Source organism: Hemibagrus wyckioides, linkage group LG15 (assembly GCF_019097595.1).
Source record: "Hemibagrus wyckioides isolate EC202008001 linkage group LG15, SWU_Hwy_1.0, whole genome shotgun sequence".
Taxonomy (NCBI): Eukaryota; Metazoa; Chordata; class Actinopteri; order Siluriformes; family Bagridae; genus Hemibagrus; species Hemibagrus wyckioides.
Window position 1 is genome coordinate 505,983 of NC_080724.1, and position 27,315 is coordinate 533,297.

Consider the following 27,315-nt stretch of genomic DNA (forward strand, 5'->3'; position numbering starts at 1 on the left):
AGGGATAAACAGCACATTACCCATGCTATATTTATTTTTAGAAATAATAGTGAAATGATGAATGATAGCAAATGAATGAACCTTCTAGGCAGTTTGGTCCGATCCAGCCATTCAGACAAGTGCATTGTCCATTCCGTGGATTGCACTGAGCTCCATTTCCACACTTGCAGGCTTCTGAACATCTTGGTCCATAGTGATTCAGTGTACAGGCTTAGCATAAAAAAGACTTTTTAATTTAAAAATGAAACTAAATGTACCAAATTCATTCAGGCAAACAATAGCATAATAGCCTTCCTACTCAGTGACTAACACACACAATATTCAGATACAGATCCACCAGAAATGTACAATTACGTTTTTATTCTTGCCCCAGTGTATTTTGACCAGGAATGTTAAATTCAGTGGATTACTAATTTGGTATTTAGTAATTGAATGAAAAGATCTTAGGCCTACTTGTTTCACAGCGGCTTCCCATCTTTCCCGGTCCACACAGGCACTTTCCAGTCACGGTGTCACAGGGTGTCTCTCCATCACAGTCACATACTTGACCACAGTCAGGTCCAAAACTGCCTTGCTCACACTCTGGAAGAAGAAGAACAGAAAAGATGAGGGATCATGACTTCTACAGAGCTTTAACCTGAAAAAACTGTCCCTCACCTTTCTCACAGTGATCCCCTTGATAACCTGGAGGACAGAGACACTGACCTGTCCTGGCATCACACTGGGCCTTGCCATGGCAGTTACATGCAAGTTGGCAACGGTGGCCATGGAATCCAGGAGGACAAGCTTGAAATTATAAACAAACAAACACATAAACCTGACATGACATGCTGGACATGGTTATATTGGTGTGATAATACAGAACCATTCTGTATTTTTTAGCACTCACCATGTTGGCAGAGATGCCCGTAGAATCCTGGAGTACACTGGCACTCTCCTGTCACTCGGTCACAGATACCATTGTTCCTGCAGTCACACTGCTGGTGGCAGTTAGCACCGTACCTGCCTCTTGGACACTCTGAGTACAGCAGCACAGATGAGGAAGGTTTAAAGTGATCTGAACTGCAGACATTTTTTAAGTAACATCAAAAAGTGATCACTCCTTCCTATTCATACCCCTTTACAGAAGATGCCGTTTCTGTAAATAATCTGAAATATACCCATTATCTGCTTCCACAATTAAGCTGATATTCGTCCTCATTATTTGGGATCTCAGTAAATCCTGACCCTAGTTGGCCGAGCTGGTGAGAGAAATTAATGATTTATTTCATCCCAAATCTGCATAATAGAACTTGTCTTCATTCAAATGATTACCATAATTTTGGTTAAAAGGAGAAGTCCTGCTTTGCTAGTTAATCTTACACGACATGTCACACACTAATGTGTTACAAGGCCACTGTAGGCTATGTGACACAAATTATAGCTCTCAGGATGGAGATTATTCTATTCACTTTCTTTTAATACAAAATTTGCAGTATTTTTTCAGGGAGTGAACTTTCCACATATGCTGTCATTTAACAAATTATAGGCAATTAAATTTAGCTGAGAGCTGGAGATAAGATAAGTTAAGATAAAATAAGATTAATCCAGAAGGAAATTCTTTTGCCAGAGACAGATTAGATTACACAGTGCTGTAATGTTAGTCCACATGTTATAATTTGTACACTATGAACTCTCAGCAACTGTTTCTATGCTCCTTTCTGTAATTTACCTGCATCACAGTTATCCCCAGTCCAGCCCAGGCCACAGGTGCAGTTTCCTGTTACAGGATCACACAGTGCACCATTACTGCAGTTACAGCGCTGAGAGCAGTCTTCTCCAAACCAGCCCTGTGCACAACCTGAAGCACACAAAAAATCAATCATTTCTTCAATAGACAGGCGTGATAGCGGCACCACCTACTTTTATCATTATCATTATCACTAAGAGCATGCTGTAGTGAGAACTCAGACCTTCTCCACAGTCTTCTCCATGATGACTGAAGGTACACACACAGCGGCCAGTGACAGGATCACTCCTGGCTCCTTCTCCACACAGAGCTACCTGCTCACAGTCCTGTCCATACCAGCCAGATGGACATGCTGATGAGAAGGAAATCAAAATTTCCATATTTTACTTGTTCTTCATCCATACTGGCAATATCATTCATTTTTTTCTTCTCTTTAGAAAATAACAACCCAGGTAAACTGCTGTTATGGAGAAACTGCTCATTTTATTTTGCAGGCACATGTCACCTCTTGCTCTGAATAAAAATACTGCATTTTATGGTTCTTGCTAACAGAGTAGTAAAAAAAGAGTGATGAAGTTTCCCCCAGTAATGTATGTGCTATGAGTTGTGTTCATTTTCTCATACTTTCTTCATGAGACATCAGGACATTACTCCTGCCTGTCGGCAGTGGAGGAGATCACCGGAACACTGCCATAGCACTAGGTTTAGCTTTTAAGTTCCGTAATGTTTCAGGACATTGTTTTTGACAAAGCAGCATTACAATAATGTATAGAATCAGGATCTAAATTTTAAATTGATCTATTTATCACTAATGAGCAAGCCAGAGTCAGTGGTGGCAAAATAAACTCCCCGAAATAATGCTAGCAAGAAATCTGAAGAGGAAGCAGACTCAAACGGGAACCTATTCTTATCTTGGTGACACCGGATAGTGTGATTATAAATAATTTCCTTTCTTTAACTGTGCACTGTATGGTCAAAAAGTAACCAGGGAATTCATTCTAGCTTTAACTTTCTTCATGTTTTCTAAGTGATACCATACACAATAATCTCATGCATCTTTCAGCTGTCCTTGTAGGAGAATCCTCAGCACAAGTGAGCATAAGCCATTCCCTAGTGTTATATTACACCCACAACACACTACAGAACAGTGCTCCATTCCCCATAGTCACTGTTCCCAGTGTCTGTGTGACTATTATTCAGAATGCCATTTTCATGGCTATATCCCTTTAAATTACAATTAAGGTTCATTACATTGACATTATTTGTTTATCTGTTAAAGTTTTTGTTAATGTCTGCCTTAATTGTGTAACTAGACACCTCCGGCAGATGATACTCAAAATAGTGTGATGCTGAAGTTGATTAGACTGTCCATTACAATAACAGCTTTAGGGCTATAAAGCTGTTATCTAAGCAAAATAAGGTGCTAATGTTACACCTGTAATTTTTCTGTTCAAAGAAAAAATGAATGTGAGCATACTGTATATGATGTGAACATCCAGGGTAATAAGGAAAGAAGCTACTGGAAAGTCACTTATTCCAGGTGTGTACAGCTATTCAGTTAAGAAATAGGAAGTAAGCACTAGCATAGTATTGACACTGAATCTTGCTCAATCAGCTCAATCTTGCTTTTTTTTTTTATCTTATAAACAAGACATTTTAATCAATATCTGTGGATTTTGAGTATTAAAGCCAAGTAGAGCTAACATCAGCTTATAGAATGAAAATCAGCTAATCAGATCCTTGAGCAAATATGGAAGTCACTGAAACAAATATGTTAAAGGAGAGAATTGTCAAAAAAAAATTGTGTAAACACTCATAATTTTGTCTCTTTGTCACTCACTGATATTGCAGTTAGCTCCGATGTATCCTGGACGGCAGACACATGTACCTGTGGTAGGCTGGCACACACCCTCATTCAGACACTTGCATTCATGCTCACAGTTTGGACCATAACTTCCATCTTCACATTCTGTGACCGATAGCCAGGCAAGGACGTTAGCAAACATACAACACAATTTCTTATGTTCTAGAAGAAAATGCAGAAACAGTTTGATGTTAAAGTAAAAAGTAAAAGTAACAGACTCTTGCCTATATCACACTTTTCACCACGGAATCCCGGTGCACAGTAACACAGTCCAGTGACAGGATGACACAGGTGATTAGCCTCAGAACACTGACACACCTGATTGCAGTTTTGTCCATATGTACCAGGCTGACATTCTGCCAAAATCATCAGAAAATATTCTAATATCATGCTTTTAAAAATTGTATATACACACAGTATATATATATATATATATAATTAGTCAAAGTCATAAAGAAACAGAAATGCTTATGTTCTTTATATCAAGAAGGTTAGAGCCAACAGTGATTCTCACAAATGTTCACACACACACACACACACACACACACACACACACACAGAGTGAGAGAGAGAGAGAGAGCTCCCAGATCTTAAAACTGACCATTCACTAATATTTTAAAGCAGATCCATCAATGAATTATATAACTATTTGCCAGGAGTTACTGGGACAGTTCCTTGTCAGACCACCAGGGAGTTATCACTGTGTTATTGCCACGCCCTTTCCTAATGTGTATTCCCGCTTTCTCACCTGTCCATTGTTTTCCCTTGATGTGCTGCTCTATATATGTTTGTCCTGCTGTCTTGGTCAGGGTCAGTCATTATATTTATATATGTGGACTTTGTCGATGTAACAGTGTGTGTGTGTGTGTGTGTGTGTGTGTGTGTGTGTGTGTGTGTGTGCGCGCCGTAAGGCCGGACGCCGTGTTATCCAGGTTTTTATGTTATAGTCATGTTTTGTTGAGGTTATTTTCCATGTCATACTGTAGTTATGGTTTATTTCTGTTATATTTTGTTTTGTTAAATAATAGCAGTGCATGTACTGGATCCCTGAGTTCGGGTCTGATCTGCTTAGGGCGGAGCTCCTACTTTAGTTAGTTACACTACTACCATAGATTTTCTGGACTCACTCATGCACCCATTACATCCTCAATCAGTATGACATTCTTCCTACTTCAGACTTCCTGTTTGATGCTGATCACATACACCTGTATATTATCTCACATGAATTAAGTCATGACTTTCTGTATATCAAGCATTTTGACTGCAAGGGCTGAGTGACATATGTTTTTACTTTCACTTATTAGGCCATAAAATAAACGCTGTTAAGTTTAACCATTCTAATTAACCGGATGTTCCAGTAAACCCAAATTTTATACTCTTACTCTGCTCACAGCTCAGTCCAGTGAAACCAGGAGGGCAGCCACACTCCCCAGTCACATGATTACAGGATGTTCCATGGGCACAGAGACATCGTTGAGAACATCTTTGCCCATAAAATCCAGGTAAGCATGCTGTGAAAACAAAATACTATCCAGTGGAAGCCAAGAGAGTAAAATAAAAATTTCAACAAAAAGGAAGTACACCATGGATGTGTTACAAAGGGCAATGAAGGATAAGTGCACTGACTTTTCTCACAGTGGAGCCCTCTCCAGCCTGGTGGACACAGACAGACCCCAGTTATGTGATCACATGGTGCTCCGTGTTCACATCGACACAGTTTCTGACAGCCAGGACCAAAATGCCCTGATTCACAAGCTACAAACACAGTCAGGATTAACAGCACAACACTGGTTTCCATTGCGTTGATGATGTGTGTGGTCATTTCTTACCCGTCTCACACGTCTGGCCCACCCAACCTGCTGGACATGTGCATTTCCCATCCTGGCGGTCACACACACCATCGTTCTTACATTCACATGCATGCTGACAATCAGCCCCAAAGAAACCTGGAGCACACTCTGTTAAAAAAGCAGAATGAAAAAGGAAGAGATACTTGATCGCAATAATGTTAATAACACATAAAATAAATGGCCAAGTACTATAACAGATCTTCTCACCAAGTTCACACTCTATCCCTGTCCATCCACTAGCACACAAGCAGTGCCCGCTGACCTTGTCACATGATCCACCATTCTGGCAAATGCATAGCTGGCGACAGTCCACCCCATAAAGTCCATCCAAGCATTCTGGGAAAAAATTCAAAACTTCCATTAAATGTAATGTTCATCTAAACCACAATGAATTATAATATCAGCAAGAATCATCTCTTTCATCAGGATGTATTGCTGAATGAGTGAATGAATGAATGAATTCATTGTCTGATTGATTGATTGATTGATTGATTGATTGATTGGTTGGTTGGTTGGTTGATTGATTGGTTGATCAATCTTTTCAAAGGTAAAAAGTGTTTTTTTCCAACTTTTCTTGAAAATACAGCCTACAAACTATTTTATTTTCATAGCCTTACTTCAGTAGACAGCCCTCTTTAATTCAGACTGCAGGTTCAGATTCAGAGACAGATGCTTGCTGCAAAACAAGTTTTTAGTCTTGCATTAATTTCTGTGGTATGTTTGGGATCATTATCCTGGTGAAAAAACATAAGTCACCAGGTCTTGGTAGAGGCAAAATATCCTTGTATTTAGCAGAATATGATCCACAGAAGCACTAGCTCCAAAATCAGCCCCATTGCTCAAACAGTATATCAAACACAGATACGAGGCTGTTGAAATGCTTTATAGAATATTATTTTAATGTTTATTTCCCCATATCACAGCATGTTTTATATACTGACTGACAACCAGCTCTACTTTTTGTGCTAAAAGCTCTAGTTTTTTTCCCATGATATGATACAAGATATCAGTAATTCTGTAATGTTTGTAGACAAATTCAAATTGTTAGAAAAGGAATATCTTTGGTTCGGGGGTTTTTGTTAATTAAATTTTTAATGTCTCTAATAGAGTAGTTGTAATAATTTAGTTGTTCTCTTCAAGCACAATGTTCTTTAAAAGAACTGCTATATGTTTAATGCTCTACCTTCTTCACAGGTTGGTCCCGTCCAGCCTGGCTGGCAGTGACACTGCCCGTTAACATGATCACAGCTGGCGTTATTGTAGCAGTTACAGCTCATATTACAACCAGGGCCAAAGGTGCCATCCTGGCATTCTGTAACATAGCACAAACAAAGAGGTTCACAAACGGTCAACAACAGAGAGCTACAAGAGGACCTTGTACATGACATCCAACTTTCCACATTGCAGACATAGTTGGATCTGAGCCTTATGGCATCAGTTACTTAACATGCTCAAATAATAAATGTCCTGAACAGCAAAACAAAATAGAACACCACTGGTTCCCATGTAAACAGTGAACATCTGGATTAGCACTTTAGTATAGAGAGAAACTGTACATGCATCTTGTGTATCAGACTCACTGGAGGTGCAGTGGAGGCCAAGCCAGCCAGCTGGACACGAACACACTCCGGTCACATGGTGACACTGACCACCATTCAGGCATTCACACTTTTGTTGACACTCCAGACCATAGAATCCTTCAGGACAGGCTGCAGAAACACACTCATACTTATATCTCTTTCAGGTCTTTCCCTCACACTACCAAAAATCTGTCCTCTCTTACATTTTTCACAGTATGTCCCAATCCAGCCTGGCAGACAGGTGCAGGCTCCACCCACATTCTCACACTCTGCTCCATTCTCACATTGACACTGGTGGCGACAGCCTGGCCCAAAATAACCTGTGGGACACTCTAAAAAAAAAGCACTGTTCATGTGACACACATGTTATTATATGGTACATTTACTGTAGCAAGAAGAAGCTACATACTTTGTTCACAGTGTGTCCCGGTGTAACCTGCCTCGCAGAGACACTGCCCCGACGCTGGGTCACAGTTCACTGAGCTGCTTGTACAGTTACACACATTGAGGCAGTTGGATCCCCAGAGTCCGGGCTCACACACTGTCACAAAATATTAGGCTATTATTTCCTATCCTGACAACATCTCTACTCCACAATGCTTAGAGTGGACGTCTGGAGAAACATCAGATGCGACTTTACCCTTTTCACAGTTGGCTCCAGTCCAACCATCGTTACACACACAGATGCCTGAGACAGGATCACAGCGGTTGCTGTTCTCACAAGGACACTGAAACTGGCAGCCAAAACCAAACCAGCCGTCTGGGCAGACTGCAAGGGTGAAGCAAAAAAAAGGTTGTAAAGATAAATTATTGATGTGCAAACATACAGCTGTTGATTTGTCATGAAAAGATAGTAAAGTATACAACATCCAAGGAGTGGTGACCTGTAAGGTCAGATAAATTATAACTATGTCAACTCGTACCAGCCTGACACAGACTTCCAACGTATCCTGGTGGACACACACAGGTTCCATTCTGCTTGTCACACTCCCCTCCGTTCACACAGTCTGGACATGATTCAGCACAAGCCAGGCCCCAGCGGCCCTTCTCACACTCTGGAATAAAACACATTTGACATACAGCTAGGTAGTTCATGACCTGAAGCAAATTTTCCATTTAACCTAGAGAGATTATGATATAGGGGGAAGAATTTAGTTAAAGTACATTTTCCATGGCTGACAAACTGCTTTCCATTGCTTCGTATTTTGGTTAAACTTTTTTTAACGGATCACGGATCAGGTATTAATGCTGCATGCTACTATATAAGCAAAGGTCTGGGAGTCTGCCAGACATCTGACCCAAGCTAAGCAGTTCCTGCAGTTGAAACATGACATTTCTAAAACTCCATTATTCTCTCAAACTACATCACACTGTACTCCCACATTTATATTCCCAGTGTCTGATCCTACACATGCTGTTGCTGCTACTCACTAACACATATTTAAACTGTCTCATTAAGAATGATGAGCTGCGTGTTAGCCTGGCATCTGACTAAGAGCTCAAAAAATAAAGTGGCCTTTGGGAAGACAGACGTTTTATAATCTTTGGCCAGAGTTTAATAATATTTGAAAGCAGATACATAGGCCCAAACTTACACTCTCTTTCAGTGCTTATGTCCTGGAGACTTTCTTTTAAATGTGGCTAGAGCTGAGACAACAGTCAGGTCAGAGTGTGAAATGGGATTACTGTAAATGGTTGTTTCTGGAAATGTGAAGGTCAGTTGATCAAGCTATACAAATTCAATACAGTTTCATATCCTATCTGGTTATCCAGAGCCTACATCGTGGACTGCATACTTCACATTGTAGCCTGTTGCTTACCTTCACCACAGTGGTCTCCTGTTTTGCCAACTGGACAGTGGCAGTGTCCTGTAATAGAATCACACTCTGCTCCATTACAATCACAGTGTTCAGAGCAGCCAGCACCAAACCTCCCTTCTGGACATTCTGGTAAAGAAACATAAACACATTAAATTTCATACAGTTAATTTGGAATAGACACATGAGCACAGACCTGATTATCCTTGTGAGTAAAATTAAATCCTACATGAGCAGGCACACTGATGCTGTCTTTCTTCTTTAATGTAGTCTCGGTTGTTTTGCATAGGGCTGATTTTAAACAGTAACTCTGTTTCTTGTCAGGCAGTATGCTTTTCTTGCTATTATCACCACCATAGTTTAAATCCCTGCCTTTGGAATAAAGTATTATTTAGAATAATACAGCAGTCATAAACACATGTGTGCAGACTTCAAATAAGGATATTAATAGTGAGGTCAGAAGTTACACTATATTCCCAAAAGTTTTGGGACGTCTGCCTTTGCATGCACATGAATGTAATATGGCGTTGTCTCGCCCTTTGCAGCTATAACAGCTTCAACTCTTCTGGGAAGGCTTTCCACAAGGTTTAGGAGTGTGTTTATGGGAATTTATGACCGTTCCTCTAGATGCGCATTTGTGAGGTCAGGCACTGATGTTGGACGAGAAGGTCTGGCTCACAGTCTCCACTCTAATTCATCACAAAGGTGTTCTATGGGGTTGAGGTCAGGACTCTGTGCAGGCCAGTCAAGTTCCTCCACACCAAACTCACTCATCCATGTCTTTATGGACCTTGCTTTGGTCACTGGTGTACAGTCATGTTGGAACAGGAAGGGGTCATCCCCAAACTGTTCCCACAAAGAGCATGAAATTGTCCAAAATGTCTTGGTATGAAGCTGAAACATTAAGAGTTCCTTTCACTGGAACTAAGGGGTCGAGTCCAACCCCTGAAAAACAACACCTGAACTCAATGATTTGGAGGGGTGTCCCAAAACTTTTGGCAATATAGTGTATCAGGGCAATCAGAAGGACAGAAGTTATAGTGGAGGAAAAAGTTGAATTGAGATTTTGGGCTGATTTTTATTTCAGTCCATCCAACAGATCTAGAGGATCCAGGTTAACCTTCTGTGTTGAATGAAGTGGGACTGAAGCCATAGTTTGGAAGAACACAAAGTTGAGAGACTTCACCCAGGACACTTGCACATGTTCACACACCAATTCACAACTATGGGAAAGTCAATCTGCCTACTCAGATTTTTGTGGACAATAGGAGGAAACCAGCGAACCCAGAGGAAATCACTAACGCAGGGAGAACATGCAAAATTGTACAGACAGTAACCTGAACTTGGACCAGGGTTCCTGGATTTTTTGAGAAAGCAGTGCTATCTCACCAGTGCTAGCTTCACCATGCTGCTTAACAGGATTGGCTATCTTGGTTCATTGCAGTTGTACTGTAGACCTGAACAAATGTTATATAATACTCTGGGTTCCTGTTACTTCAGTAAGAGTGAAACTCTGTGTTAAACAAATCATGAATCTGCCTTAAATTAACTCCAGAAGGACAGAGGGTCTGGGGGATCTGCAGTAGGTAATCCTAAGTCCAGACTTCTACAACAGTAGTCAGGAACACTAAGTGTAGATCAAATTGTTTAATCAATGAGCCAGTGGTTTGGGTCAGATTTCCATGCACCTGTCCTGACTACTCCAATTGGCAGAAAAAAGCACTTAAAAATGCCAGATAAAGTGAAATCAGGCCAGATAAAATATTAGGATAATAAATATTAAGAACAGCTAATACACTTTGATTTGATTCTGTCTTTCTCGGGGCTGTGGTTGAATTGGGAAGCCTGGTGTGCCTCCTCTTGCTGCCTGTTGTTCCTAATTGCTGGCAGATGCAGCACTCGGATTGTTTAACAACTTCCAGATCAAGGATATTTCTCTAACCACCTTGGCTGACTGTAGAGCTGAAACTGTTGGAGATTGGAGATTTTTTCTGTAGCCCAAAGCCCACGGCACTAGAAGTTCCCATTTTCTGCTGTTCCAGACACAGCTGCTACAGTGAAGAAAAATAACCTATAATATGCTTCCTATTATTCTATTGTGGAACTGTATTGCTCTGGTTGAGAATGTGTAAGAGGATGAGTAGTGATGTATTTTAGCTGAGCAACAATCCAAACATAGATACATATTCAGAGTCGGTGACATCAGTATTTATCTGGAGAAAGCTATGCATATTCAGAGACGAGGTTATGCACAAGGTAAATAGGATCTTCTTGAGTAGACGATAGGGATTGTAGTAGCATTCAGTTCACTGCCTTTAAACACAACCCTCTCTTCCAAATCCGTAAATTGGGATAGAAAATGCAGAGTCAAAAAAGAAAAAAATGTTATCATATTATTGAATGTTTTAAATTGTAATGCGGCCACAAAAGAATATGGAAGGAGTATAAAAATATAATTAAATCTCACACTGTCAAAATACATTATTTTATTGCCAGGTTTAGAGACACAAAATATTAAACTTTCACACCTTGGTCACAGTTCTTCCCATGCCATCCAGCTGGACACTGTTGCTGACACTCTCCGTTTATGTGATGGCAGTTAGTTCCTGGTGGACACCGGCATTTTGTATTGCATCCTGGACCGTGGTACCCACTATCACACTCTGACAACCAAAGATGAGAAAACATCATCTTTACACCTTTATATTTTGGATTTGGATTTGGATTGATGAAACCAGCAGCAACAAACCAGCTGACCTTTGCTGCATGTTTTGCCCTGATAGCCAGGTTTACACACACAGCTTCCAGAACGTCTGTGGCATTCGAGAGTATTTTGTTGAACACACTGGCATTCAGCTGAACAGCCAGGTCCATATGACCATCTAGGACATCCTAAACATGAAACCATTGGACAAATACAAGAAGCATTCGTTTTGCAAAAGCCAACTTTACAAAGTAATTTAAGAAAGTCCAAACTGCTCGAACATACTGAGATGGCAGAACCTCCCATACAGGCCTGGTTCACACAGACAGGCACCATAGGTCTGATGGCATCGTCCATTATTTGCACAGTTGCACTTTTTATTGCAGTACTTGCCATAGAAACCTTTTGGACATCCTGCAAGCCACAAACCACAGAGTTATAATCTGGCTTTGCACACTTTATTAGCCATAGCTACTGCTAAGCCATTGTGGTGGCTGAACAGTAAGAATACACATAGAAATTAAAAATTCACAAATGTTCTAAACAGAGATGAATCAAACAATTGTCTTATAGCACTCACCATTCTGGCACATGTCTCCACTGACCCCTGGTGGGCAATGGCAAAATCCTTTTACAGGATCACACGCAGCTCCATTCCTACACTTACATGTAAAGGAGCAGTTTCTGCCAAATGTGCCCTCAGGACAGGCTGTTGGTCAGAAACACCAGACAGGTCAGCCACTAGCAGCGTGTCCTTATAAAACAAAGAGTATGTTCACTATAGACTCACTCTGGTTGCAGATAATGCCGGTCCAGCCATCAGGGCAGTCACAGCCACTACGCTCTACCGTACACACACCACCATTAGAACAGTCTTCACACGTTAGACTGCAGTCATGACCGAATGTGTTGTTCAGACACACTGTATAATTTTGGAAAGTAAAAAAAGAACCCCATTTAGTAAAGAACCAACAAACCGACATTCACAGAAACACATTTGGTTATCAGTAAAGATCTCATAGAGAATGTTTAATGGTTTAAATTCCCAGAACACACTGATTCCTAACTATTTACAAGCATTTCCATTTTTTCCATTTTTTGTTTCAGTATAGCTCCTGAATAATCCCTGGTTATTTGTGCTTTTGATTACGCTTTAAAATAAATAGGGCCATAATATAGATTGCCAAGAAAAGAATAATGGAAAGACAGAAGACATTTTTGAAACCTTTAGCGACTGACCAAATTTCTCAATAATAGTGTTATCTGCCCGCAGTTCTCCAAAAGTGTACTCTTCATAATCATCATAATGCTGGAGAGGTTGAGGGAAGTCCTGCAGCAGAGTAAACTCTGAAAATGGGTTCTCTAGCACCACATGGCGAGACAGTGCTTCAACAAACCGTGTTTCTTCTGTCTGCTCCAGAGCTGGAGATCGAGGCATAGTATATGAGTTTTATATACATATATAATAACAATGTAATAACATTATAACAGGGCTTTCTCGAGTGTATTTAGGACACTTAACCTACGGATGCAGGCGTGTCTGTCATCAGCCAAGTGGTGTCCCAGATGGCAGAAGCACTGGTAAGACCCAGCTGTGTTCTGACACACGTGCTCACAGCCTCCATTATCAGACACACACTCATCTACATCTGTCCAAATGGATTAAAACATACATATATACGTACTTACACACATACATAATAAAACATAACTCAACAAGGCTTAAGGATTCATATCTCAGGTATAGCAATGAACAAAACAGCTGTGTACCATCACATCCACATCCGTCTGAGTTGAGTCTGTATCCTGCCCTGCAGTAACATTCATAACCACCAGGATAGTTGGTGCAGTTCTGTTCACAGCACGAGCTCTCTCCTAGACATTCATCCAAGTCTGGAAAACGAGAACAGTCCTGGTCAATCTGCTCAAACAGCGCATGAAGCAAAGCTGTCAGGAAACTTTACTAAAACATATTTCCAGTCAGAGAAAAGAGAAGTGTTCTGAATCAGAGAGAGTCAGAAATCAGTACTGTAGAATATAATAATATACACCGCCATAACCAGCTGACCAAAAAGACAGAGAAAAAAATAAATCAAAGTACAGTGACGGCTGTTTTTTTTAATTGGGCAAACACAAGTGTCAGGTTCTGTTTTTGAAGCATGTGTGTGTGTGTGTGTGTGTGTGTGTATTTGTGTGTGTTCTGTTGGTCTGGTCTCCAGATTAATTCTCTCCAAAAAGTCAGTTTTAAGTCAGTTTTAAAGCAATCACCTGGGATCAAATATCGACAAATTTCTCAGTATTTTTCTGCTACTAGAAGATGTACTGGTGCACGTGTTTTCAAACATAGTTTAAAAAGTTTAACTCATGTATGCTCTCCATCCTTTGGGCCAACTGTTTTAATAAACCTGGTCTCACTGTGGCATAATACATTAATATATACAAGTCACATCTGTTTTTAAAACATCTGTTCACCTGAACAGGTCCTGAGGTCCTCATCAAGTTGGTAACCATGGTTACAGCTACATACAGGTCCCAGGGTTCCGTGATGGCACTGATGTGAGCAGCCTCCGTTCCCAGACTCACAACTGTTCACTATCTCCATTTCGATGCCTGACAGCATACAAGAAGCAAAAAGAGCATGAGAGCATTACAGATCTAATCCCCTAAAATGATCTTCAAGCACGAGTGTGTTCTAGGTTACACACGGTAGCACTTCTGGCCATCAGATCCAAGTTCATATCCAGGGTTACAGATACAGGAGAAGGAACCTGGACTGTTTCTGCAATCATGAGCACATTCAGCTTGTCCGGTTTCACATTCATCGATGTCTGAAAGACATAAAACACATCTGATCTGATCTTCCTGTTTTTGCAGGTCAAATCATGAGAATTCCTGAAATTGTGTTGAATGAGAGAAGGTTAGAAATTCTATTTTAGTTGCAGTTTCTAAATGAGACTCACTCTCACTATAAGCACAAAAATCTTCTCCAACATTTACTGTACAGATTGGACAGTCAGATCTCAGTGTACTGCCCTTTAACACCTGACTGACCGGCTCAATCTACCTTTAGTCCAAAAATAATTCTGACACAGGATTCAAACCTCTACTAGATGGTTTTGTCTATCCCTGGTGAAATAGAGGAACCCATCTCACATTCATTCAACCTTGTTTTTCTTTCCCAAATAAAATGCTATATTTCCATCTTTCCAAATGTTCCAAAACCACGGGAATGAAATTTCCCCAAAAGGATCCATTAAGGAGAGGATGTTCCTTATTAAAGAGCTTTCCACTGTAGAGAAAGTGAAGTGAGCTACAGGGTGGAAAAAGCTTTTAGTTACTCACGCCAGAGCCATTTACCTTCACAGCTCCTGTGATCCTGAGCCAGGCTGTAGCCCGTGTGGCAGAAACACCGGGCACGAAGGCCAACATTTCGACATGTGTGCATACAGCCACCGTTCCTCTCAGCGCATGGGTTTCTTACTGTAAATGAAGCAGGCCAGTGTTACATACCGTGAATATACCATAACTTAATAAGATTTATGCAAATACACTAAAACTTTGGTCTTACCGCAGCATATTTACACTGAAAACCTTTGCTACATTTTCCTCCCTTATGTAAGAAAACGTTCCCTGTGTGTTCATCAGAGTTCTCACCAACACTCACTTCCAAACAACTGGTTAATTGTGTACAGTAATGATTCAGGGCTAAATCAGAGAGCAGTGTGTGTCTTATGGCATGAACATATAATTACTAGCAGTTCTGCAGTGAGCTGTCTGCATCTGATTCTCCTGAGGAATTCTTCACATGAAAAATATTTGGAAGTTGAATGAAGTTACTAAAGGAAGACAGGGCATGCACTGCAATATCCTAAAAGCGCTTGATAAACTTTTAACTTCCAGTACCCATGTAAGTGCCACACATACTGCAGTTTATAATGAATATGGTTTAAGGAAAATACTTGTTTAATAAACATATAATCAAATAATAATCACTTATTATAATCGACAGGTTTGGGGATAAAAATAAAAAAAATCAGAAGCACTTAAAATGCAGAAAGAAAGGTTTTTCTATACACAAATTTATTCTTATGGTTGCATGAATTGTATATATTGGAAGATTTTTTCTATAAATCAGGTCATACTTTATGGAATACATGCATTTGATGGACAGGACACTGAAGTGAACTGTTGAAAAATAATTTTGTAGATACACTGCGTGTCCTGTATGCCTTTTAGAGCTGAATATTAAAAAAAACAATGTTGTTGCTTAGTGAAGCCATTATCAGTGATAAGAAAATCATCCACAATTAATATTTTACACTTTGGAGATCCAAGCAATGTGAATTTCCATTAACCATCAAATACTGTACCAAATCAACAATGCAGTAATATTTATCTGTATCCTGTTGCATTTGTTCACTATCCATCAGGGTGCAATAGATTTCATTTCTGCAGCACTCCATCATTTATCTTCTAGATCATTTACAGACTGTTTGCTCCTCTGGAGGACAATCATTATCGACTCCGCGTGCCTCCAGCTAATTCAAAACAGTAGTGTTTACTGGGGAACAATGGAATCTAAAGTGGAAGTACATTTTGGCAGGCACACGGACGCAGACCCTTTGTTTGCCAAGAAGACGAAGCTGAATAATTTAGGTTTTTCTTGGAGGAACTTGCACAATTTCAAAGCACGCCAAAACACACAGCAATTTAACACTTTTAATATTTGTGCACTTTACACTCAGCCAACTAAGCTCTCTTTTCCATCTCAATCAGGTACTTTATCAGTAGAGCTTTATTTGTTATTGCTGTGTCATTGTCATCAGTAGTCTCGACCCAACCAGCTAGCTTTACAAACTTTTTTTTATTAAGATGGCACATCAGTCCTGAGTGCATGATGATCTTTAGCATTGTTCAGGAATCAATTAAAGACATGAAGAATATGAAGTCATGTGGTAAGCGCCAATAGGCAGGCATCCAGAAAGCCTTCAAGGTTAGACCTTCAGCTTAGCTAGAAGATCAGATACTCCACATCTGAGTGTTTCAGCAGATATTTTAACTGTCATTCTCAAAGACAGAAAGCCTGTCATCCTTCTATACTGTAAACAGAAGGAGGTCATATTCACTGTTTTATTAGTCTGGATACTGTGCATTATTTAAGCTTTTCTAATCCTTTTCTTTCTCTGTTTCTCTGTACTCTGTCTCTCACAGTGTCTGATTGTGTGCTGACAGTGAGGGTTACAGATGACGTATCATGCAAGAAGCCAAACAAATCCATCAATGTGCATGAGGTTCAGTTACCATGGGATGCAGGATGGCTTTTGTAGTTTCTCCAGTTTCTTCCAACCTCCCCAAAATATGCCAGTAAGTGAATTGGCTAAGATCAATGGTCTCTAGGTGTTGTATAAGTATGCGTGTTTGTGGTTTGTGTGCTGATGGAGCCCTGTGAGGGACTGGTGACCCCTTCAGAGATTATTCCTGTCTCATGCCCAGTGTTCCCTGGATAGACTCTGGATCCATTATGGCCGTGACCAGAATAAAGATCAGAATAAAGATACTATTGAAGGTAAGTGAGTGAGCAATTTTAGATTTGTAAATTTTGCTGTGTATTTAATAAGGTTTTATATTTAATGATTCATTTTACTATGTCTTTGTCTAACAGTAAGCACTTTGCACATGCCACACTGGCACACTCAGCCCTCCACACAATGAGATGATACCATACTGTAACTTTCTTCCTTTATTGTGAAAAAGGGAAAAGTTTTATTCTATATATTTAAAAAACCAAGTAATGAGAACTTACATTTGCAGCGTTTGCCATCAGCAGTAAGCTGGTAGTTATGTCTGCAGCGACACTGGAAGTGGTCAGGAGAGAGCTGTACACACTCCTGTCCACAGCCTCCGTTACTGACAGCACAGGACAGCACAGCTGAGGAGCAGAGTGAGATATTATTCACTAATACACAACTGTCTAGATAAGAATGATGTACGATAAACACTGACGGGACTCTACATGAGACAGTATATGTCCTGCAATTCTTATCATTAACATTAAAAGGTTGTATTTGGTGTTTTATCTTCACTTCAACTGTAACTGGATTTCTGAGAGTCTATATAAATGCCATTCTGTTCACTTTTTTAAATCCTAATAAAAACAGATGGACTGGGTTACTGTTTCCTTAGTGAAATGCTGCTGCTGATGCCCATGATGAACAAACTCAACGTGTTTCTCATGTCCACTCAGCACTCAGTGTGATCTATTGACTCTGAAAAATGCCATTGCTTTTCACTAGGGTGGCATCGCTTGATAAAATGTAAATGTAATATACCTTTAAAACTCATTTAATGCACATAACAAGGCCATAAGGACTGAGTTTATATTTTAAGTAAGTCAGAAATCCATTAACTTTCCTAGGTAAAATATACATACATAAGGTAGAAGAGATGTGTCCTTCAGATTCCCAACCACATTCCCAGACAAAAACCTGTACTAAACTGATTGCTGGTTTCTGTGATTGTACCATCAAACACATCTTCTGTACCTTTAGTGTGTATCTTTGCATATAATATATAAAATGCATATAGTATATACCTTTGAAGCCTTATTATAAGAGGTCATTTTTGTCCAATTACATACCTTAAATCTTGTTTTAAAGCTATACTATTTCTAGATAAAAGATACATATTACAGATACAAAAGATGAAGGTATAACCTGAACATTAAGCATATTAAGCACACGATTTATTATAATGTTTACTTTATTGCTTGAGAGCACAGTGACAAACAATGGTAAAGTTTGGTATGTTTTTGCCTGAGAATGAACTGAAACCTTTAATAACGGTGAAACAATGCAGCAAATTGTCCTACACTGCACCATTAAAACCCATTAAACAGAAGCTGAAAAGAGTTAAGTCAAGGTGAGTAAAGAAAGAGTCCACCCCTGTGTCACCTACTCCTGTAATCACCACAGTCTGATTCTCAATTATCTCTGACCTGAACCAGTGACCTGTCCTTTAGCTCTCTATTCATTGTCTACTCATTGTTCAGCATTTCCTGTGATTGCAGTTTTTATTTTTTATTTTTTTTACAAACTGGTATTACCTTTTTTTATGATGCTCTTCAGTATTCGGGGCTTATGCCTTTTGGTCTTATTTTAATTGTAGTAGCCTGTTATTCTGCCTGAGTCAGAAACCAAGAAAAAGATTTTCTAGAATAATTTGACCAGGAGCCATTACACAGGGTCAGAGAAAGGTTACAGCTGAAAAGCTGGTAAACACACAAAACATTAAAGTAATTGAAAGTGCTGAAAATGCAGAAAGTGTGATCTTAAAAGCAATACACAGACTGTTCACGTTTGGTATGAACACAAGGTATGTGTGAGCTTTGTGTCTATCATCATGCCTACAAATTTGATCCAAATAAGAAAGAGAATAATAATGGCAGTGTTTTGAAGCTGGATGGAGATTGTGGTATTTTTCAAATGAGAAACAGAAGCTTGGATAAGAGAATGGCTTGAAGGGTAAAAGGTGGTACTTTATTAGTTATTAAGCACCTACCTGTTGGCTTTAAAAGCTTTATAGATATCTGATACAAGACATCAGGATGGTTGCCAGTTTTTTTGAAGAAACATCATGCACACCAAATGATCCAGGAGTATGCGATTAATTAGTGTATCCTTCTGTGGTTTAACTGAATCCAGCTGGTTCCCTCTCTCACTCAGCACCACTGGCTTTTGGAATGAACCTGGGCTCAAAGCCCTGGACTTGTCACATTTACTGAAACAGCTTAGGACCTCATCCTAGTCAAGGAGTCTGGAGCATCTAAGAGACACAGTGCAGCTACTGCTTCAAATCCACAGCAGAGCAGCAGATGGATGAATGCCTATTAATTTTAAAGTGTTTAAACACAGAGGCTTGCTTCCAGGACATAAAATTCATGAATGGCAAATGGAAGCCAGTGGAATTGGATATATCAGGCCATGTCTCAGCTTTTCTCAACTCACAATTATTTGTCCCTTTTTCACTTAAACAAATGAGAGCTGCTTTACAGTAATAGCAATCAACTTGGTGAGCCTTGAGAGAATGTCATGACTAAAGCTGAGAACCACATCCTCATCTTAAGAATGACATCAGAAAGTCATAAAAAATCCTCCATAGCTAAATATGTCAATGAAGGAAGAGGTTTTTTGTGTAATTAAATGCACATGGGTAAAAAAAATAATAATAATCTTGGGTTCTGAAGAATGGCCTTTAAGCCATGTTTAGGAACATCTAAAGTGAAGCCATAACTCCCTGTGTGGCACAGCCTAAATCTGACCAGAATGGTGGCAGTCTGAATCTAAAAAGATGAATCAGCTTTGGTCATTATGTGGGACACAGTGTTAACTCAGAGCTAGCTGTTAGTCTGATCTTCATCAAAGGCAGAGCAGAATTTGGCTGAAGAACAAATAAGATATATGCACTGAAACACTGCTTAACCTCACTGCTCTCTGCTCCAACTAGACTATAACAAGGGCTGTACAGTACAGAACAGTAGGAAACATTCAGCTAGCATGAAAACAAATGGTGCTTTCATTTCTCCTCATACACTGAACTGAAGGTGAAGTCCTACACTGGCTTTGAAAGTAATCAGTCTTTGGATTGTGGATAGTGGTGACAGAGTCCAGAAGTTCAAGCCAAGGCCATTCACCAGTCTGTCAGCTGTGATACTGGCCTCTTGTGAAATCTGTGCCTCTCTCACCGATACACGTTCGTCCATCGATGTGTAGACGGAAGCCTGGGTTGCATTCACAATAGTAGGAGCCTCTGGTGTTCACGCATCTGTGCTGGCAGCCTCCGTTATGGACCTGACACTCATCGACATCTGTAGATAAACAATTAGGAAAGCAATCAGATACTGTGTCATATATCTAAATGTGTTTCTATGAGCTCAAACCATTTCTGTTTCAGATTCTACAACAACAAAACAATGAATCTTTCAGAGCTCTGACAGGCAATTCGTTTGGCTCAGATTAATAAGTTGTTTCCAGGGTAAAACATATGTACACCAAATCTTCACAAGAACAACCCCTTAATAGCTGTAGTCTCTAACAGGCTCCAAAACTAACACTGCTTTAAGCCTCTGCTGAAATACTAAACTATAAGCAAGCAGGTTAGTGGAGTCTTTAATGCACCATTGGAAAACACTATAAACTAGTGCCTGAGCCCTAGGGCAGAAGCAAAACCTATAATTAGCTCATGCTGTAATTCTCCTTCTCTCTCTAGTTCCATATGTAATGTCTACACTACAGTCTGACCTGGCTACTCCAATTTAGTGCCAAATCTTCAACACAATTAAACTACTGTTATTCAAAACCAGTGTTTTCTCCACGAAAGCACTACTACAACATGCACAGTGATCAAAATGTCAAATTTATATCCTCTATATGACTAATGCCCCTGTCTGGTGGAGAAAAAAACCTTCGTTTGGATCACCTTGATCTAGGCAATAGTACAGAAACCACAGTAGAGAATGGCTTAAAGGAATGCCTGGGTGGCTGTTATAAATAAATCATATTCCCTCTGAAGATCATTTTTTAAAAAAGGTTGGTGGGGGTGCTGGGTTCTGGGTTCTGGATGTTGTTCAGAGAGGCTTGGTGGTCTCATTTCAACAAGAAACAGAGATGAAGCACACTCATAGAAAAAATACAGTTGGACGAGTGTCAGAATTAGTCCTTAGAGCTAACTTTTTAGTTTCGTGCACCATACCAAAGTTAAAATATCTACTAAAAAGAGCATTATTATGGGCTATTTTAATATACACAATGTTCTTTAAATACCGATGATTCCATTGATTTTCCCCTCTAGAAAGAAATGTATTAACAGGTTTGTCTTTAAGAAGATCAGAAAGAACTCTTGAGAAAAAGTCTGGAAAAAGAGTGTAAGAGACACTTATAAAGGTTTGCTTATAATGATTGGAATATTTATGCATAATCACCAAATGTAGAATTTTGAGATATTATACACATTTCAAGAGATCCTGATTGAAATAACTAGTTTCACAAGTGATTTAATATTAAACTTGGTTAGATCTTGTATATTTGCAATCCCATGTCGGGAACACGCAGTTTATTAGTTTATATTTATTATTTTAACGTTGTATTATTTTTAATGTATAAAGCTGTACTAATAGGTAATATCGATCTATGATACTGTACAGAGACTGCAGCTACCTGAACGTGATCTGTAACACATTTATAATATATACAGAACTCTCTGTTAGCCGACTCCAGGGAAATCCTTGGAAAGCTACTATGAAAGTTTTTCAGGGAAAGGTTTCTGATCATTCTGAGTGTCTGTACTTGGCATATCTTTTGTATTTTCCTCCTAGAGGAGGTCTGGACTTGAGCGTTGCAGCACGACTTACAAATGGGTGTCAATTAGAGGTTACATGGTGTGCAGTAAAAAAGGACCATTTTTTAAAAATGTGCTGGCAATCAGTGTTACTTTAAATTGATTAAAATTATTTATTACACCACTTAGAACTATTCCAAAGATGTAGATAATGCTGAAGGACAATTACAGGAACTCTAAGGATTCTGGTCATTATAAGGATATGAATTTGTTTATTAATGAATCTGTCATCATTGAACAATATCCCATATCCTCGGTTTCCTATTCATTTTCCAGACCCACTTTCTTGACTGTAGGGAGGATCTCAGCAAGATGAACCAGTCTCCTGGTTTTAAACTGTCACTTTAAAGACATGCAATCACTAGGCATATGGCCAGACTGTGATTAGACTGCATGACTGGCCTTCAAATTATATTACAATGTAATTAAAGAGCTTTTAATATTGTGTTTATAGATCATTTATTAATAAGAGATTACAGTAGTGTTTAAGCAGAATCCCTAAAGCCACAATGATATGAGTTAATATAACATTCCTTTGCATGCTAGGCAAATGAAAAGGCTTAATAGTTAATCTTAAAAGAATTAACCCTTGTGTAGTAATCTAGTTGTACTCTGTCATGTTTAAATGTATTGTATACATTTTTTATCTGGCTTATTACATTTATTTATTCATTTTTATCAAACATGTTTTCATAGTTAAACTCACAGTGAGTCCAGACTCCCAATCCCAAGAGCAACCATGATGAGGCAAAGCATCCTGCACATATTTATTTATTTATTTATTTATTGGCGGAAACCCGGGAACTCAGAGAAAACCCAGATATACATAAGTAGAACATGTGAATCTCTACACCAACAGTAACCAGGCTCAAATTTGAAATGTGAAATGGCAAAGCATCATATTGCCATGTTTACTGCATTGTAATGTCCGTATTAATGCCAGTGATTTTAGCTAAGAGAGTTGTTTAGCTAAGCTGAAGCAAATTTTGAGTGTTCTTTCAGTAAACTGCCTCAGGTGACTAATTACACAAGGTTCTGCACTGAGAATCACGTCAAACTGTACACAACATTTCTCACGCAGCCAAGAATTCACACTCAAGAGTGCCAGAAAACAAAAACGTCTTTCACATAAATCAAAAATGCAAATGAGAAAAGCAAACAAAGCATATATTATTGTGCCTTACTTTCCAGGAAAATTGTTAATCATCATCTGTGCTCACAATAGTAAATAAGATTAAAAATGAAATCTAACAGACTGACATTTGCAATGCGCTGGTTATGAGTTCAAGGGTCTGGAGTCTCCACAGTCCAGTGTGATTCACACAAGCTCTGAGAAGACTACAGTTGCTAAAGAGTAATGGAGACCACCTGTCCAGGAGATCCAAGAGGAATCTTAATTACAGTGGCCCAGAGCCAGAAGCTGATATGAGGCTGAAAACATCCACGGCAGCAGTGTTGTCCATGCCGAGGTGAAAGACCTCGGTCCATTCACAACACCAGGAAGAAATAAACAAATGATGGTGTTTCTCCTGAGACCGGAAATAAATGAATTGACTGTGAGACATAGGTTAGAGGCTATATGTGGCCTGGAAGCATTTACTCTTGTATACTTGATTTGCAATTCATATGACACTAAGTAGGAACATGTCCATGGACGGGGAATTAACTGTGGTTAAATCCTGCAATAAAAGTGCATGTCTTGGACGTCATTTCTCAGAGGAAGGATAAAGCGGTATTGATATCATGTTGCTGCTTCCATGACCACGTTAAACACACTGCATAATACAGGAGGATATTCTTCATTAAATAATACTGATTTTAGATGAGATGGAATAAATATTTAACTCAATAAAGCCCATACTCCTTCACCAAGTAGGTTCCTCTTTATCTGAGGAGAGTTTTGGGGGGTTTAGAATAAAACACACTGCCCATGAGCACACTGTTTTAACAAGCCAAGAGTCAAGGCAGTTGACTGTCATTTCAACCCTATATAGTAAATAAAGTAGATAAGATAAAGTACCATATAGTAGATAAAGTACACAGTGAAATGATCTACGTTTCTCAAGACCCTGGTGCTACATAAAACAACATAACAACATATAGCTACAGAAGCTAAGGACAGAACGTTTGTCCTAGCTACATGAAGTGCAATGTGTGCAACCTGGGGCAAACAGTGCAGGACAGAAGACAACAAAAAAACAACACAAAACAGTACAGGACACATAGCGCTGAAAAATGTGAAAGCCAGAGGAACTGTACACCAGTGGTTTCTTTTTAATGTATACACTTACATATATAAACACATACATATAGCAGAAGTTGGTGACAGTTTGAAATGTTTTAATGTTCTAGGCTACTGGTATAGTACAACCAGATCTGTATGGTTTGGTGGATGGGAACTCTTTGGCATGCTTGGACGTTATGATGCTGACAATCAAATAACTGTGTGCAGAAACTGCTGCAGTAATACTAGAGATATGTCCACCCAGTAGTACAACTCACTTCACCTTCCATGATTTACCTTAAAACTGCCCTCAAATTACTCATATTCATACCAAGCTTTATAAACAGCAAGTAGAAATCAGTGAAAGTGCCTAACTCAGATCTTGTATTTCTCTAATGACTTCTGTTGGTCCTGTTAGTTTGTCCTGGAGCTAATTGCTCTTAGGATTAATCTTCCTAATGCGTGAATAATCTTACCTGAGCACCCGAGAAAGACACTCTCGAGGAGAGGCTGGCTTTTCTTTTGATTCTGCTTCCTCTCAGTGTTTCTTCCACATGGAGCTAAGGCAGTTGTCTTTGTCACTTTTACTCATGTTTTGCTTCTTAGGGATAATTATATATGATTTCTGTAATCATGACAATGTCTGCTGTTCAAAGTCTTCGATAAATACAAATATAAATTGAACTGACTCGAGTTTTATTGGACTTATTTTAAACAAGCTATTTCATGGTCTAGACAGATAGTTCTGAGAAATAAGGATTAGAAAAAGGTGATAATACAGACTGCCAAAATCCTAGTCTGTCTACCACATTTGTGGAGTAAAATATAAGGGAACATAACAAATCAGAAAGTGAGGATGCAGTTCCAACTGCTGACAGATGAAAGGAAACTGCAACTGCTGCAAACTGATCATGCCAGGCAGTCTCCTCGTAACCAAATACACATTTTCTGCAGTTTCTTATCTCACAGCCATATATCCCTGATGGCCAAACACCTAGACAGTCAAATCCCCTGCATTAAATCACCACTTAGCTAAAGTGATCAGCAGTAATCTGATGGATTTGGGGTAATTCAGCACCTGCTGTTATACTAATAGAGGTGTCTTATCTATTTTAGCAAAAATTCTGACTTAAAATGCTGCCTCTTTTACCAAGAAATAAAATGAAATGAAATTGGCTGACAGAATCCGTGTGCACTGCAGGCAGATGCTTGTTTAACTGGCTGTGAATCAGAGCATCTGAGAGTTGGCTCAGGACATCTAAGCACTAACAAACTGTGCCATGTCTTTGTCCATGTGTCAGGGTTCATCCATTATTCTACCATTACTTTTAAACCCTTAGGCATGATTAGAAATGCTAAAGACATCGATCACATTCTTGATCATTCTTTGATGTAACACAAAGTTAATTATCCTAACTAACTGGTTTTGTGCAGTCTTTAGTTACTTTCCCAGATCAGAGAATGTCTTCAGTATAATTTATGTGTTTTTACAACGTGGTTCAGGGTAAATCGTTCGGCTCCTGGGTATTTTAGGACCTCCAGCATTTCTTACTTAGTTAATAATTAAAACTTCTTTATAAGGGGAGATCATTAACATTCTTACCAGCACTTATTAGCACTTATCTAGAAACAAGATGTAATATTATTATATTAATCTAGCTCTGTTTGTAATTGTATAGGTTTTGAAAAGCCATGAAGTATAAATAAAGGAAGTTGGTTTTATTCTAAATAATAATACATATTACTTGGATACAATATAATGGTTACATATAATATAGATAATATCTAGATAATATAATAATATATAACCAGGAATTAGTCCCTTCAGTAATCTCCTAAGCATCAATAATATTAAGACTATAAATTGTCCAAAACTATTTTATTTACCTAAAAATGTCGACACAGTGATTACACATCTATTATTTCTTGCTCATAAAAGTATACTACTTTAAGTAACTGAATTTACTTTAATAAACTAATTAATCTTAAATTATTTTAAATATAAAATTTTTGTACATCATGCAATAGAGCAAATATTGCTGTAGGTCTGTAATCAGTATGTGGAGTCTGAATTACATTCAATAGGATAGAATTTCAGTCATTTATAACTTAATTTCTACCTGCTTATGCTTTTCTAGTCCTCCATATAGTTGGTTAATTGATGAGTGACGGATGTTTGACACATGGGCCAAAAGTTTAACAAAAATACTACAGACATTACTCACCTGTCCCCACATATCCTGTGTGGTATCTGTTGTAGCAGGTGTAGCAGTTCCTATGGAAGTAGCGGTACTGTGTACTCCCAGAATTCAAGCTGAGAGCTGCCTGAGCCCAAAGAGTCACAAAAAATATGCAAAACCAATGTGACATAATGACTTCACCACTGACACTGAACTCAGATACAAACAAACGTTGTAAAAGTTGTAAAAGAAAGCATGAGCACAGACTGAGTGAACATTATGCAACAGATGAAAACAACACAACTGCTGCTACTCAAGTTGAACCCCGGCTGTCCTGTCCTGAGTATCGTCTAACACTTCTCTCTCTCTTCTTCTCTGCCTTTCACTCTGTCAGCTTGTCTCCTCTGTCACTGCCAAAGTCTTCTCATGCTCTCAGACTCTCTCTGGTTCTTCTCTCTAAGCTCTGAGAGATATTCATGCCTGGGTTGTTGTGGCTCTCTGGCTCCTCCTCCACTCTTACGCCTATATCACTTCTGTCCAGCCTCAGTGTCCCTTTCTCCCCATCAGGAATTAGAGAATTCCCCAAATCAAGTCTTCCTGTTTGCTGAATTCACTTCAGTTGTAATGAGACCTCTTCACAGAGCTCTACATTCCTACATTTCTAATACCCAGTCTTAAACTGATTAGGAAAATTGGAATGTTTTCTTGGGAAAAAGAAAAGAACATAACAAAACACAATGGTCACATGGAAAATTTAAAGAATATGTTTCAAAGCAACAACTACATCAACCCTGGCTAAAGCTGAGCGCAAAGGTTAGTATCTCCTTTGGTTTATGGGTGGGGAAAAAATCACAGCTATTGTGCATCTTTTAAGATTTAATGAATGAAACCTATTTTAAGAATGAATGAACCCTGCAGTAAGTCAACAATACAACCAGAAGTGGACAATAGTTTGGAAAGAAAAAGAAAAGAAAG

The 27,315-nt window shown here is 39.0% G+C and overlaps 1 protein-coding gene across 2 annotated transcripts in view; it reads right to left on the minus strand.

Moving 5' to 3' along the window:
• The window catches only part of megf6a (multiple EGF-like-domains 6a), a 28,054-nt gene extending 1,147 nt beyond the window's left edge, over positions 1 to 26,907 (minus strand). Inside the window, exons 1-33 of one of the 2 annotated variants that reach the window (XM_058410166.1) lie at positions 26,386 to 26,907; positions 20,285 to 20,407; positions 17,348 to 17,473; positions 14,902 to 15,024; positions 14,250 to 14,372; positions 14,017 to 14,154; positions 13,315 to 13,437; positions 13,071 to 13,193; positions 12,784 to 12,966; positions 12,335 to 12,466; positions 12,125 to 12,253; positions 11,830 to 11,958; positions 11,598 to 11,732; positions 11,369 to 11,503; positions 8,844 to 8,969; positions 7,947 to 8,078; positions 7,664 to 7,792; positions 7,433 to 7,564; positions 7,227 to 7,355; positions 7,024 to 7,152; positions 6,627 to 6,755; positions 5,651 to 5,779; positions 5,423 to 5,551; positions 5,220 to 5,348; positions 4,976 to 5,104; positions 3,818 to 3,949; positions 3,570 to 3,698; positions 1,953 to 2,081; positions 1,712 to 1,840; positions 890 to 1,018; positions 658 to 786; positions 454 to 582; positions 82 to 210 (exon numbers count right to left, since the gene is read on the minus strand). In XM_058410166.1, the coding sequence (XP_058266149.1) occupies positions 82 to 210; positions 454 to 582; positions 658 to 786; positions 890 to 1,018; positions 1,712 to 1,840; positions 1,953 to 2,081; positions 3,570 to 3,698; positions 3,818 to 3,949; positions 4,976 to 5,104; positions 5,220 to 5,348; positions 5,423 to 5,551; positions 5,651 to 5,779; positions 6,627 to 6,755; positions 7,024 to 7,152; positions 7,227 to 7,355; positions 7,433 to 7,564; positions 7,664 to 7,792; positions 7,947 to 8,078; positions 8,844 to 8,969; positions 11,369 to 11,503; positions 11,598 to 11,732; positions 11,830 to 11,958; positions 12,125 to 12,253; positions 12,335 to 12,466; positions 12,784 to 12,966; positions 13,071 to 13,193; positions 13,315 to 13,437; positions 14,017 to 14,154; positions 14,250 to 14,372; positions 14,902 to 15,024; positions 17,348 to 17,473; positions 20,285 to 20,407; positions 26,386 to 26,530 (4,324 nt within the window). In that variant the 5' untranslated portion in view covers positions 26,531 to 26,907. The remainder of the gene's footprint in view (positions 1 to 81; positions 211 to 453; positions 583 to 657; positions 787 to 889; positions 1,019 to 1,711; positions 1,841 to 1,952; positions 2,082 to 3,569; positions 3,699 to 3,817; positions 3,950 to 4,975; positions 5,105 to 5,219; positions 5,349 to 5,422; positions 5,552 to 5,650; positions 5,780 to 6,626; positions 6,756 to 7,023; positions 7,153 to 7,226; positions 7,356 to 7,432; positions 7,565 to 7,663; positions 7,793 to 7,946; positions 8,079 to 8,843; positions 8,970 to 11,368; positions 11,504 to 11,597; positions 11,733 to 11,829; positions 11,959 to 12,124; positions 12,254 to 12,334; positions 12,467 to 12,783; positions 12,967 to 13,070; positions 13,194 to 13,314; positions 13,438 to 14,016; positions 14,155 to 14,249; positions 14,373 to 14,901; positions 15,025 to 17,347; positions 17,474 to 20,284; positions 20,408 to 26,385) is intronic. The other variant, XM_058410165.1, reaches the window with a different exon arrangement.
• Positions 26,908 to 27,315: the final 408 nt, after the last annotated feature.